This window comes from Anomalospiza imberbis, chromosome 1 (genome assembly GCF_031753505.1).
Source record: "Anomalospiza imberbis isolate Cuckoo-Finch-1a 21T00152 chromosome 1, ASM3175350v1, whole genome shotgun sequence".
NCBI lineage: Eukaryota > Metazoa > Chordata > Aves > Passeriformes > Viduidae > Anomalospiza > Anomalospiza imberbis.
In genome coordinates, this window is record NC_089681.1 from 110,831,859 (window position 1) to 110,847,090 (window position 15,232).

A 15,232-nucleotide genomic window follows, 5' to 3' on the forward strand; every position below is an offset into this window, starting at 1 on the left:
GGTTGCCCAACATTTCAGCTACCCAACCACAACACATATGGTAGGATTTTCCAGAGAAAAAACTGGGAGAATCTAAGATAGGATCCCTCCTCTCTGTGCTGATTTATATGGGGAATGAACGTATCTAACTCTGTGTGGATTTGGATAGTTTGAGTATCTTCTGAGGTGCAGAACAGAAGGCATACGTGATACTCTACACTCAAAATATCTCTGGTACAAAGGATTGTTAAAACTTTCCACAGGGTTAAAGCACAAAAGCTAAGTTTATACTTTTCAAAGACTCTTGAGTCTCCTCTGCATTTCAGGTCTGCAGTTATGAAATGACAAGAAGACTAGTTACATCTCTGGTATGCTGGGAAGATACACATTGTAACATAACTGAGGCACTTGTTTAAGACAGCAAGGATGGCCACTGAAGCGACTCGTGGGTCTGGGCGGACTGTACAGAATCTGCTTAGCTTGTTATGCTGATCTTGAGGTTACATCCTCTCCTTTCAGGAGGTGTGGACTTACAGTATTTTTTGTCAAGTCTGGATGAATGACATGACTGATGTGGTATGTTGATACACACAACCTGCTGTGGGTTGAGCAACAATATTGTGTTCCTGAGTGCTGGGCACAGCACCCAGCTCACGAACGCGGGCAAAACTGTGCTGCCGGTGTAGTGTACCACGGACAGTCACCTCCTCGGTGGCCACGGGGCACAGCTCGTGCAAGCGTCAGCCACACGCTTTGTGGCCCGGGCAGCCCGCTGTCCGCCGCTTTCCCAGCGCACACCCCGCCGCTGCTCGGGTGAGTGCCTGTCATGTGGCGGGCGCGTCACGGGGGGCGCGGTGCGGCCGCCGGGGCCGGAGGCGGTCTCATTGTGGGCTCTGCCCCCGCCACACGCGTGGGTCTGCACGCCTGCCCCACGCCCGGGCACCGTGTCCTTCGGGGTCACTTCCCGCGTCGCACGGCGTGTGCGTGTGTGTGCCGGCCGCGGGCACCATGCAGTCGGTGTGCGTGCTGTGCCTCTCCCCGTTCGCCCTGTGCCTCCGCGTGTGCGTGTGCGGCCCCCGCCCCTGCGCGGCCCCCGCCGCAGCAGCGCCCTGCCCCTGGCTGGGGCGGGCGGGGCGCCCGGCGGGGCGGCGGGCGGGACCCCGCGGGACCGAGGGGCACCGACCGCCGCCCAGCTCCCCGCGACGCCTGGCGAGGAGGAGGCGGCGCAGCGGTTCACTCGCCCGCCGCGGCCCAGCCCCTTCTCCCCCGGGCGCCGCCCCTCTCCGCGCCGCCTGTGAGTCAGGGCTTTGCCGGGCACGGGCGGCAGCCGGGGCCGGAGCGGACGGGCAGCCGCCGCCGCGGGGCTCCATGGAGAAAGCGGCGGGCGAAGGCGGCGGCAGCAACAGCAGCAGCCGCAGCAGCAGCCGCCCCACGTCGGCGGGCTCGTCCCCCTCGTCGTCCTCCGCCAGCCGCGGGCTCCCGGGCCGGGCGGCGGCCGCGGGCAGGCTGGATGGCGGCGGGGGCGGTGGCAGCAGCCCCGGCTCGGCGGCGGCCAGCCCGGGGGGCGCACAGGCGCCCGGCGGCGGCAGGCGGCGGGAGCCGGTGCTGGAAGGGACGCTCAGCAAATACACCAACCTCCTGCAGGGCTGGCAGAGCAGGTAAAGCGCCGGGCCGGCCCCCGGCGGCGCTGCGGGGCCGCGTCCTCGCCCCCGGCAGCCCCCAAGATGGTGCCCGGGCAACCGGCGCTGCCGCCCGACCCGACCCCAACCCTTCCCGGCCGCCGCGTCCCGAGGCCGGGCTCCGTTCCCCTCTGCTCCCGCTCTCCTTCCTTTTGTTTGACTTGTTTATTTTCCCAGCCGGGAAGGTGGGGAGGTGGCCCGGCGCAGGGTCGGAGCGGTGTCCCCCGGCGCGGCCGCCGCAGGTGCGGGCGGGGGCAGGGTAGGGCTGAGGCTGGACATGCTGCTGTCCCTGCATGACAGGGCTCCGCTTTTAAGCTCCTTTTTCTATCACGTTAGTTTTCATCTCCTGTGAAGTTAGCTTGGATAACTAAAGAATGAAAACCTGAGAGCCTCCCAAAATAAATGGGGAAAAATATAATGCTTATTACTGTTATTTTTTTCGCTATGAGGTGGGACAGCGGAAACAGTTGCCTTTGTGTTCAATAAAATAACTTCTGTTGCTATGTCCTACCTGTTTGACAAGCCCTAATTTATGCTGATACGGTGACAGGCCCAGGTCCTGCAATTTGTTGGGTGTGGACAGGCTGACTTGCGTCTGTGGAAGTCCCGAGGAAGGTCTGGTTTTGGTCTAGTTGTAGTGCAAAATTTTTACGGAGTTGGAGCCAGACTTTGGAGTAAATAGTGCTGTGTTGGGATCTGTTGAAAGCAAAAGAGATATCCTGTTACGTTTTACTTTTTGTTACTCAACTTTGTTGTCTTAATGGATGGACAAAACTGTGTGTCCAAAACACAGCTTCTCAATATAAAGCAACACTGTAGTGATTTTAAAGAGAAGAAGATGCTATAGAGAGAACAAGTACATGACTAGGTTTAAAGCTCTTTACAGACCTTTAAGAAAACAAACAAAAAGACTAAAACCTGCTGTTACTTACATTAGGTGATTACAAGCAATAAGAACATGGGAATGGCTGAGATCTTGATGTTCTGACAGTAAATTTAAAGCATTTGTAAGTGACAGAGTTGCATAAATGCCAGGGATGCTCTGGTGCTGAATCGTGTGTGGCTAAATCAGTGTTAGGACTACTGTAGCAGTACTTCCTGGAGAATTTCAGGAACTGGTCTAATTCCATACACTGGAGGCCATGCATAGGTGTACCAGCTATAAATTACAAGTTTAGTATGAACTGGAGACACACATCTCCATTAAACTTGACTACTTCAGCAGAGACATGGAGAGGGCCCTTTTGCTGTCATTTGGTTACTGTAGTTCTGTTCTAAATGCACATTAGACTTTCATCTCCTTGTTGGTTTATGTAGTCCTCCTGTAGTTTTGATAAGAAACAAACACATTTTGATACCTAAAATGTAGGACTGAAATCCATGACTAAAATTTAAAAGCCCCCTTACCCCCTTTTTTCCCCCTTACACCTCCATCTCTTTTTATAGAGACAGTAGCTTCTTTTACTGTGTGTGTTTTTAAGGGTTATAATCTGAAATTGCAAAAGAGAGGTAATTGCTTATAAATCTTTGGGTCTAAAGCTGCCTGTTTTTTTTGTATTTGGAAACATTAAATCTTTGATAAGGCTAACAGCTGGAAATAGTGTGCATAATCTGTGCATGTCCAAGAAATTTTACCTGAAAACATGATGGAAAAAAGACAAATGTCACTTAAACAGTCCTACCATAGCACTTGGAAACTAATGTTTGTTTACTTTCAGCAGTCATTTTTAATAGTGCTTTATTGTGCTTTGTCAATTGCCAGTTTTACTTTCTGTATGTCTGGCTTTTTCTGTATGTCTGGCTTTTTCAGCAAGTGGTTTATCATGAGGTAGCTTTTAGGATAAGTAACTTTTTTAGTTTGCTCACCTACTCTGTTCTTTTGATGCATGTACCTGTGGTTTGGGATGTGGAATCTGATATAAGTTCTAAACAGATCAGTTGAAATTGCAGCTCACAGAAGTTGATCTTACTATATAATGTTCAATGAATGAGTAGTGATCCGTTGGTTTGAGCATGGTTGTCCATTTGGCCTTCTGGATTTTTGTTATGGAACGTGTTTACTGTGAATTGGAGCTCATTCTGTAACAGTCTGTAAATGACTTTGTAGCTGGCACTTGCAGCATATTTGTTAGCAGACAAATTAGTTTTGCATTTACTTCATTTGAAGAAACACAAGATTGTTCAGCTGCATGATCAATACACCCAGATGGCATGAATATAAATAAAATGGAAAAATAAAGCAAAAACTGATAAGAGTTCACTTATCGTGGATTTGGGATGTTCTTTAAAGCTCCTTATCCATTAGCTTAAATAATTTAAATGTAGTTAATGTTAACTCTTGCTGTGTGGTATTGAAGTTGAAAGGCTTTCCTAGGTTATCCAACACTTAATGTGCAAAGTAGCCTTTACAAGTCTGAAGCAATTACTGTAATTTGAATTATAATAAAGTAGTGTCACTTCTGAATAAGTGTTCCTTTAGCAGGCATATGCAAGATAGTCTGATTTTGGATGAGGGAACTGAATATGATTACTGAAGCATAACACTTCATTTATAAGCATTAACTGAAGTAATTGAAGGCCTCAAAATCAGTCAATCTGGATAGCTGCATTACTTCTTATTTTGAGAATTTCCATGTGTTTGTTGTTTGTTACTAAAGAAATCCATTTGTTCTGCTCTAGCAGATCAGGAACAACCTGATCTGGAAATGAGTGAGGTGATTCCTCACCTTTATGACAAGCAGAAGGAAAGGGTCATTTCTTGTTTTGAGGCAGTTTGTTGTGTGAGAAAGGTGTCAAGGGGCCTGGGCATTTGCAGTGTCTCCACTTGAGTCTGTAACTTTCTGTGGATTTATTCAGGTATGGATACAGAGAGTAGAGCTTAATCTGAAACAGACTCTTTGACATAAGATCACTTGTGTCTGGTCTGAGACAGTAGGGCATCTGGCTGTCTTTTCTATGCAATTACAAGTAATTGTGTTCTCAATTGAAGTACTGTTACAAATAATTTCTATTGGGATTTACTTGTTACATGTGTGTGGGAGGGTAGAGTTTGTATTTTAAGCAGGAATTATGTGGATTTCATGGACAAATATGTCTCTGTAATGTCATGTCATGCAAGACCTATTTTTCATTAATTAATTTGAAATTATTGAAATACTTATTGCCTGTGATGTTACTGTCATGTCTTTTGAGTAGATGGGCAAAATGTTGTAAAAAAAATCTTAAAACCCCCATTTGCTCAAGGTAATAGGAAATTCAAAGTGTCTGCATCCCCCTCTCTGCTTTTTCCCTGAAAATACTTAGTACTTACACTTGTAGGGTTTTATCCTGCAAGTGTGTATAATGTCCTGGATCATCTGCATTTGAGCTGGGACTTAAATCTGGGTTTGTAACAACAATAAATGGAGCCATAGCTGATGGATATTGTCGGTTTTCTGAGCTGAACTGCTCTGTGTAAGTTGTTCTGTAGCCCAAGTGTTTTTTTAGACTTTATTTTGGCCTACTCCTGTTTCCTCTCTCAGTTGGGAAATGTATTGTGTTACCAGCCTGCATGAATCATGCCTCACTTCTTGTGCTTGGGCACCACCAGACTTCTTTTGGGGATTAGCTGCATTCCCTGTAGGCCAACAAGAAGTGTACTTTGGGGCAGTCTGGGGATTTTTTGCACTCAGGATCTTTATCAGGCTCTCCAATGCTGTGATGTAATCTCTTGTCTTGTGTAGTTGCACAGAGCAGTTGCAGTCTGACTCCTGCCACAACAGAAAGACCCTTTCTTATTACCAGTGTCCCAAGCAGCAGGTAGCCATCAGATTTTAATGCCACTTTAGCAGCTGATTTCACTGGCTCCCAGAGCATGTGCTGCTCTGACTGCAGCTGTTACAGGAGAGTTTTCTATGTATGCTGACAAAATGTGTCAACAGTGTATTCTGCTGTAGCACAAAAATCTGTGTGTAACTTTTTTTTTTTTTTTTAATTTATATATATATTCTGGAGAAACAGATTGTGACCTCCTAGGAGAATTAACAAAGGTATCTTCAAACACAGTAATAACCTCCCTCTCCCTCTTTCTGAATCAGCTAACCAGTCTTTCACAGAATTTTGTGATTGACACATCTGCTTGTAGTGTTTTGGGGTAGTTAGTACCTCTGGTACTTGCTAGTATTCTTAGTATTCTTCAGTATAGTATACACTATATATAATATTATATATAGTATTCTTCAGTGGTACAAGTCAAGTTGTTTGAGCAATGAATTGGGGCATTTTAGTATATAGTTACTGAACAAACTATATGACTATGGTATACCTGTATAGCTGCTGAGGGGGAAATCTGTCCTAGAGAAATAAACTGAGATTTTTTAGTATAAAATAAACCACACTCCTAATAAGCCATATTAGCCATATTAAATAGCCTAACAGCAAGACAGTATCTGAGAAGGAGAAAATAGCCACATGCTTAACTCAGTGTTTGTGAAATTTGCTGAAATGGGAATTTTTTGTGTTCTTACTGGAGTTAGATTAACACCAACTCTTCCACTGCGTATTTTTTCATCTTAGTGCTATTCTGTGGCATGTCTGTCCAGGGCTTTGTGTAGTGTTGTAACACCCTCCAGGATTTATTTGCAGAGTCTATGAACAGGGAGACTCCCTTTTAAGGAGCTGGAGATATACAATATATTCTGTTTCTTCTGTTCTGCATCTTCTGCTTGAATTTTGGAGCCTTGCTTATAATTTGTTAGGAATTGTGTAAACCTCAAAATTTCAAGGTGATTTTATACTATAGTGCTAACATTCTGTTAAAGATTTTACTTGCAGAATAGATTTTACTGGAAACTGTGTTGTCCCTTCACTTGTAGGCTCTATTTGTAGTAGGGAGGCAATGTGAAAAGGAAGAAATCTACTTAAAGCCAACTTATTTTAGTTCTCTGGAGCATATGATGTTTCCTGTGCTAAATACTCAGTAGCTGCATATTTTACCTCATTTAAATCAAGATATATGTCATTAATCTTAAATAAACTTGGAATTTAAAATGCCAAAAACTCAGTTATTAGTAAGTTCTATTTTGGATTAAGGCACTAATCTGTTTTCTTAATACTAAAATCTATGTAGCAAAAATAATGACATTAAAGTGTAAGCTTTCTTTTTTCTTCTTCTCCTTCACTTTTTGCTGTTGAAACTTTTCCCTCTTAAGTATAATTAATGCTCACTTTAAAAAACAAATGAAAGTAAAAGAAATAAATCAATCTTTTTAAAAGTATATCCCTAGTTTCTTTGTAGGAAAATTTAAGTTAAGGTGTACCTTCTCTTTGTTTAGTTAGTGGCTGATTAAACTTAACTGGTTTAATGACAGGCTGGTTGATTAGTTTGAATAGCTTTTGCTGTTGCCTCTCTGTTGGGAGAATGGAGAAGGTGTTTCAAACAGCAAAGTCAGAGAAAGAATTTTAACAAGGGAAGAGAGAGGCTGAGAAATCCATCATTCTCTGCCCTTCAGTAGTGCTTGCAGGGAACATTTGGAAGAAGACAACTTTGAACCTCAGACTAAAATTGAAAAAGAAGATCTTGTGGTTAAGGAATTGGTTTGCATTGTGGGGGTGTGGATTCTGGTTGGAGAACTGCCATGGACATTTCTCTGGTCCCCAGGCAGGTAGCCCAAGGTCTTTATTCCTCAGCTGCTTGTGTCATATGGTGTTGGGGCTGCTTATGCCTATGCAGAGGATAAATTCATATAATGGATAATAACCTAATGCAGAACATGCTTGATGATAATGTAGGAAAAATCTGTTGGAAACAGATGAGACTCGGGCATTTTCACTCAGGCTGTATATTTGGGATTTGCGAGTGCTCTTCAGTGCTGAGCAGCAGTCTTGTACCAGAGGGAATGAAGTGACAGTCAAAATAGAGTGTGGTCTTCCTTTCACCCAGATGTCACACTTAGCTCGCAGGCAGTGCAGAGAAGTGGCAGTTGGCACTAGCACTGAAACAGGCACTTGCCCTTCTCTGGGTTTTGTTATTACTGGCTCATTTTGCTGCTAGCTTTTTCAATGGGGATTTCTGTGCTTAGCAAGGCAATGATAAGTTTGGTTAGAGGGAGCACACATGCACTTGCTGGCTCATTTAAAAAGCCCCACCAATTTATGAATATGGATTTTGTTAATGTAGGAGAAGTGACAGTAGGTTGTTAAACTAAGTAATGTGCCTGGAATAATTTTATGAGTATATAAGTATTCAAAAGTTTACCCCAGTCATTTTATATTTAAAACCAATTGTTCAGTAAGAATCTATTTGGTCTTTAGCTTCACCTAATACTCTTTCTTCTTTATGATATATTTGAAACACTGAACTTTCTAAGTGAAAAGGTTGCTAAAAATTGTCATAACGATGGCTATTTAATGTACAACTATATTTGTTAAATATTTACTACAATGAATGATGGAAAAAAATAGTGAATTTGGTTCATTGAAAAATGCAGTTTGTTTCCATATAATAAACTAATGCAACTGTATTTACAAGTATCTCAACATTGTGCTTTAGATTTTGAAGGCTTTTGTGGATCTCTTCCTGAGATGTTTGATTACTTTTTGGAACGTAATCCAGAGAGACAAAGTTTGCTTAGTATTTAACTGTTGCATATAAAAATGTTGCTGTAAATGCTGTCTAAATGCTGCTGCACTTCACTTTCCAAGATGGCTTTTAATTTGTAGGTAATTTAAAACTGAAGGGTGGAAATGCTTAACTACTCAGTTGTATAGCACAAGCCATAGTAATTGCCATGGTTTCTGTTGTGTCTAGACTTGTGTTACTCTTTGGTTATTGATCTGAGGATTTATCTTCTGGTGGTAGAGGATTCTTCATCATAGCCATGGGAACAATTTGCTCAGAGTTAATCACTACTTAAAAACTGCCTGTTGTACTTAGTGTGTATCAGCCTTTAACTCTTCAGTGAATCTCATGATGCTGGACTGAAGATATCTCGTATCACATTTGGGCTCTACGTTTGTTATTTTTGGGCAGGCTAAGTGGTTATCTTTTTCTGTGTTTGGAGTATCTAGACCAATGGAGTTGTCTTGCTGCAAGTCAGCTCTCCCAGCAACTTCAGTAATTTATGATAGTCCTGATGGTTATTCAGTGTTTCAAAGTTTTTTATTTACATGGGACACCAGAACTGTGTACACATGTAGTTGTAGTTGCACTTAGGATCAAATACAAGGATAATGCATTCTGTTTGCTCCAACTCAATATATATTCCCTGCTTAAAAAGTTCAGAGACCAGCCAAGTCTTGGTTGGTTATTTTTTTCAAAATTAGGTTGTTAGTTTTGCCTCCTAAATTTAATTGTTAGTCTGATTTACAGGCAACACTGAGACCTCATGTTCTTTGGTGCTGCTTGGGTTCTCCAGACAGGTATCTCCATACCCACACTCTTGTTATTTTCTATTTACTTAAGCTGCTATATCCTGGTGCTTGTTATGCCATTTTCTCCTGATATCCAGTATACTATTTGATCCAGGAGCATATGGTATAGTACTATCCAAGTGAGTGCTAGAAGTGTCAAAATGAAGGGTAGCACTTCACTGCCTTTTTTTATTTTTTTGGTTGGTGAAGGTGTTGGGAAGGATTGCTGTGGTAGCTGTCTTCCTGCAGACTGCTCTCTCCACAGTTAGCATGTTTTTGCATATCCCCAGTGATTTTTCTTGGGCTTTCTCATGGTGCATGCAGGCCCTGGTTTTTGAGGGGGGGGAAATAGCAGTTAATTATTTGTTTAGGAAGACAATAATTTTAGAATATAGTTGAGGAAAGTTATTAGTAGTTGGAAGAATTATTTGACCAAAATAATCAGTAGGTTTTCCTTATCCTAAATTTTTATGAGTAATTTATTTTCCAGGTGAATCCTGTATCTTGTAATTATGGCTTTTTTGTCACTAGATATATAATTTTATTTTGACAGTATTGGAAAGCATGATGTTGGCTGATGATAGCCTATTTTCATATCATCAGCAATCTTTATGGAAATTTTTCCTCCCATCTAGGTCATTGCTAAGCACTCCAAAGCCAAGTACTGATTGCCAGAAGACCCTATTAGAAATACCTACACTCAAATAACTTCAGTTATATTTTAAGGATAGCTCCATCTTTTAACTGTTTTTCAGTGCATTTAATGTGTAATTTTCTGTGGTTTGGGTGCTTGCCCATTGTTTTTGATGAAGAGGAGCTGGATGCACCAAGTATTGATGAACCTTAACCTTTTTTTGCCATTCACTATATGTGTGGTGTAACCTAATAATTTTGTTGGTGGTGTTTTTTTGTTAAAATTGCAGTGAAATTTGGAATCTGAGCCTTCAAAATAAAAGACAGGGATACACTGATGTGTAGTACTAATTGCTAAATGCTTAGTGCTTGTTTAGGACCTTCCTGCAGGCTAAATGTGGTTGCTGTTGGGTATCAGCATTTGTAGGTGCCTGAAGAGGTACTTGACTGAAAAGATCTTAGGCTGTCAGTTGAATGGTTCTAAGTTGAAATCCCTAAACTGCTATTTTTATTGTGCTTTTTAGTAAGTTACTACTACAAGTTGATGTATCAAGTACTTATTTCTCAGTGACTGAGAAAATGGCTTTTTTCAACTGCACAGCCATTCAGGAGTTGTCTTTTCCAGGGTTAAGACCTGTGCTTTATATAGTGTGCCTTTAGTCAGGTTTACAAGATTTTTTATAAAATAAGTTGATACTTATTTGATTTGCTTGAGAATGGACTTGGAGCACAGTCAAAAATAGTGGTGAGACAGGAAGTACATAAATGTAAGGTGGGGCTGTGGGTTGATAAAGCTTCAGTGTTTACCTTACATACAGAATTGTGAACCACACTCCACTTACAGCTATATTGGTTGCTACATCTTTCATTGAGGTGGGGCACACACACTGTGAGGAAATCTGCACACTGCAGTCAGAGTAGTGTGTTTAACCTCAGATGGAGAAAGGTGTGTGTGTTTTTCCAGCTTTGGAATATGGAGAAAATCTTCCTAGTAAAAGGAGACTTGTTTAAGCAAATGCAGGCAAGACCAGGCATTCTGCTATTTGTGTGCTTGAATTTATGAAATGGAAAAAAAAAGAGGAGGAAGGAAGAGATGAAAAGGCCAATTTCTTGTCTGTTGCCATTGTTTGGAGTTGTCAAGTTTCTGTGTAGTGCTTTTATCATGGTGATAGGAGGAAAATAATGAACTTAATCATGAAGAAGGTATCAAGTGTAAACAAATTAACTATCCCAGCCCAAAGCAGCACAGTGGAGGAGCAAAACAGGTTATTCACTACTGCAAGCATCAAGCATTTGACATTTTTGGTTGGGTGGTTCATTTGGTTTTGGTGTTTTTATTTTGGTTGTTTTTTAGCTGAAAGTTTTGCCTTCCACATCATAAAGTGTAGTGTGGGTTTTGTCTCTACTTTCTTTGCTTCTCTGCTTTTCTCCTGTTTTATCTTACCAGCTTAGTGAGCTTTGTTTTACATTGTGTGAGTGTATCAAAATTCATCCCATTTTTATTATGCAAGTAGAAGGAAGGGATAGCTTGACAATAGAAAAGGGAGGAAAGAAAAGAGTAGAATGGCTGGAGAGTTTTAGAAAAGGGGTTAAAGCGTCTGGAGGATGGACTGATGAAGGCAAAGCACACTGTAGTGACAGGATGAGAGGGAATAGTTTCACAATGAAATAGAGTAGGTTTAGATGAGATGCTGGGAAGAAATTCTTTACTGTGAGACTGACAAAGCACTGGCACAGGTTACCCAGAGAAGCTGTGGATGCTCCATCCCTGGAAGTGTTCAAGGCCAAGCTGGATGGGGCTTTGAACAACTTGCTCTAGTGAAAGGTGTCCCTGCCCATGGCAGGGGGGTTGGAACTGGGTGATCTTTAATGTCCCTTCCAACCCAAACCATTCTGTGATTCTGTGTAAGGGAAGAATCAGGGGTGAGGCAGAAGTAGATGCTCAACTGAGGACAGCACAAGGCTAGACCTTTACTTCTTTAGAAAGAAAGTCTGGAAGTTGTATAACATGAATTCAGAATGAAGTCTTGAAAACCCAAGTGAGAGAATTTGCTCTTATTTATGCATTTTAATACTGCCATTAAGAATGGCACACAAGAAGTAGTGAGTAAAGTAGTGCTTTTTAAATTGCAGAGTGTGCAGTGAGGATTTTTCTGGTTTTGCTTTCTTCCCTTTGCCATCTTCTGTAGCAGAGCTACTTTCAAGTAAGTAGATGACTGATGTGAATAGCAGTCAGAGGAAGCTAGTGACAGTATCCACCTGGATATATATTAACATGCCAGACTTACCTTTGCCCTTTTAAACACAGTATTGTTTATATGGGAATTCAAGCATCTGTGATGATTAAACTATTTTCTTGCTAAAGGTTGTAAGTATTGTTTTTTAATTTTTCATTTGAACACTAATGATCTGGATTTTTGTAGAGCAGTATTTCTAGAAAAAATATATATGTGTACAAAGCAGCAGCCTAATGTATAAAGGTCTTCAGAAGTTATGTTTGCTCACCAATCTAAATACTCTTTCTTCAGAAGGATCAAGGCTAGTGCTCTGCATATCTTGCAACATGTTGTTGAAAGCACCCTCTTACGGGTTCTGTGGACTCTATACATATGTTTCTGAGAGATAGTGCTGACAACATACTTGTTAAAGATTGCTGCATATTACCTGACAGGATAAAGACCAAACATAGAAACTTAAACTTCTCATTTCAGTCAATGAAATGTTAGTTGTAAGAGTAGAGGCAAGGGAAAAAACTATTGGATTGTGAAGTATTGGCACAGAAAGTTGAAAAGTTCCAGCTATTCTGAGATGATGTAAGAAAGGTCTGGTTTCTGCAAAACTTGTTTGTTTGAACAAGCTGGGTGCAGAAGAGCTGGAAGGAAACTAGCATGCTGATCTTGTCAAGATTCTTTGTATATCGTGTTTTCTCCCATATGATGTGTAGAGAAAATACTTCCTTGGATATGTACATTCTTCCCAACAGGGAACTTTTTAGACTGTGGATAAAAAGAAACATTTCAAATACTAGGAAGAATGAACAGAAGGGAAGACATAAAATTGGGAACTTCAGAAATTGCCAAAGTAAGACCTTAACTTGCCTTTTGCTTCTTTTTTTCTTCTGTGTGTTTATCTCCCTATATATAAGAAGTATATGATGTTCACAAAAATGGCATTAGTATAACATAGGTGAGTTCTCAACCCCTTGTATATGGCAATGAAATGAATATTTCTTGTCCAACAGGTTTTGCCAGTGAAATAATATTTTAAATGAAACTTACAGTCGGGAGAAATGTCAACATTCATGTGGTTCAAGTTTGAGAATCTAGATGATAAATTATCTGCATTTTGAAAGTGAAAATAACAGCTCCTATAACCATTGCAGTAAAAAAACACAGAACAAATTTAAAACTAGATGTTTTATTCCATCAACTTGCACAAAAATTATTGTTGAAATAGATGTGTTTGGAAGGAGTTTGCCTGCTAGAAAATACCTAGTATTTCATGTATTCACTTAGAATATATCATAATACTTTGTATCTAGAACAGCTATAAAGAATATACCCTCAATTAAATATTAGAAGTACAGAGTGGAATGGAGGAATGAAGAATTGGCTTGAGGACTGGTGTCTCCTGGCATCATGTATCTTTTTCTCCTGGAAATGACCTTTAAAATTTTTGTTTTCCTTTTATGGTGGTAATCAGATCTTATTACTATGAGTATCTTCCACATAAATTACATGAGTAATGTAGATCTGTCCACAAGCCAAAAATAGCTAAATGAATGTGAGGCAGGTATCAGAAAGCCAGATTCTTGAATACGGAAGCTTTGTATAGGCACTATAATTCTGGTGACCTACATTGATGAAGATAAGCACACTTCTGATGAAAGATGTTTCAAAGTATTTCTCTTTTTTGTTAGAAATGGTAAAGGAAAAAAAAAACTTGCACCCATGAGCTTAGGTTTTTATCAGTATTGCAGTGCATTACTCAAAAATAAAATACTAAAACTGGTTTATAGCACAATTGTTATATTGTTTAAACTTTTAACACCATATTTTGGTGTGATAGTGTCTTCTTAAAAAACCTAAAGTTTTTAAAAGTCTTTTATCTTTCATCTGAAAACACCACAGGTACTTCACAAAATCTGAAACATCAGATGTGATGCATAACATTCCTGAGGTTAGAGTAAGAAAGGCTGGATCTCTAACTGACCACAAATTTCCTCATTAAATGATTACTAGATTATAAATATATATTGTTTTTCTTTTCTTGGTGTAATGGCGACATCTAAAAATGACTCTCATTGATTGAATACAAGATGGTTTTCAAATCTAAACATTAATTTTTCAGTTTACAGGAAGGTTATTATTTCTTGAGGTCTTTTATTCCTTGATGTTTTTAGCTACAGACTAGAAAGTAACAGTGAAGAGTTTCTATCTCCTGGCAATGATTCTTGCTGAGTACAGGGCATTGCAAAACAAGGATGAAGTCTGAAGGTCTGGCAAAGAAGTCAGTGAACTGTGATACAACCTCAGTAGAACTCTGCTGACTCAAAGCAGCTAATTGAAAATTTATGCAATAATATCCATCGGTAGGATGTGGTTATGCTTTGAACTTCATTGGATTGCATTATTGTAATACAGTATGGTCAGTATCTTTCTTTGACAGGTTCTTGTTCTTAAAAAGTTGACTTCAACAAAGGAGCTTCTGAATATTGAAAAATGTCAACTTGAAATCTAATGGATCTAAAAACAAACTAGGAGTAGTCTTGAATATATTTGAAACCTTTTCTGTCATTTTAAAAGCATAAATGAAATGCTTACCAGTCCTTAACATAACATGTACTGAGAAAAAAAAAAGAAAAATTATCTTACATAATATGGCAATCTTTATTCATAGTTACTTCCTTTTGTTGATCACTACGTAAAATTAAATTTTTAAAAAATTAACTGTGTAATCATGCTGTACTTCCCTGTCTACGCTTCTGTTGCCAGTACCTCTGTTCTCTTTTTTTTTCCAAGCTACTTTGAGTATCCTAAGGCATTTCTGTGATTCCATATTCTGTTTGTAAAAACTCCAGTTAGAATTGATGCTGATGCAAGTCCTGTCCACTTAAGTCTGTGTCCACATTTAATACTTACCAGGCATCATACAGTATCTCTGCAATTGTTCCACACCCAGTATGAAATGCATTTTACTCTGCCTAGTGAAGTCATCATCAGGGAGATAGTACAAGGGATCTGGAGGCTGCTGATAAAATGTGTAGTTCACATTTTGCTTTTCTATTCCTTCTTTTCTCTCTGTTTCTCTCTGGGAGGCCACTTTAATCCAAACATGCTATTGAGGCTTATTTCAGAATTATCTCTTCTCCTCCCAAATTGTACTGGTTATGGGAAAATTGATAATTTTCCCCCGAAGTGAAAGCTGGGGCACCTGATCTGGGAGTAGTTCTGTCTAGCTGGGTCTCTTTGCTCCTGGATGAGAAAAACACAGCCAGAGACTGGAACACCAGAAACTTCTAATTCCTTGTTTTTCTTCTGTTATTAAATATC

At 40.4% G+C, this 15,232-nt stretch overlaps 1 protein-coding gene across 3 annotated transcripts in view; it reads left to right on the forward strand.

Annotated features, from left to right (window-relative positions):
- The first annotated feature begins 972 nt into the window (after nucleotides 1–972).
- OSBPL10 (oxysterol binding protein like 10) overlaps nucleotides 973–15,232 on the forward strand; it is a 124,699-nt gene continuing 110,439 nt past the window's right edge. For 2 of the 3 annotated variants that reach the window (XM_068206132.1, XM_068206139.1), the window contains exon 1: nucleotides 973–1,637. In XM_068206132.1, coding sequence (XP_068062233.1) covers nucleotides 988–1,637 — 650 coding nt within the window. In that variant the 5' untranslated portion in view covers nucleotides 973–987. Of the gene's footprint in view, nucleotides 1,638–1,688; nucleotides 1,901–15,232 lie in introns of those variants that run through there. The other variant, XM_068206148.1, reaches the window with a different exon arrangement.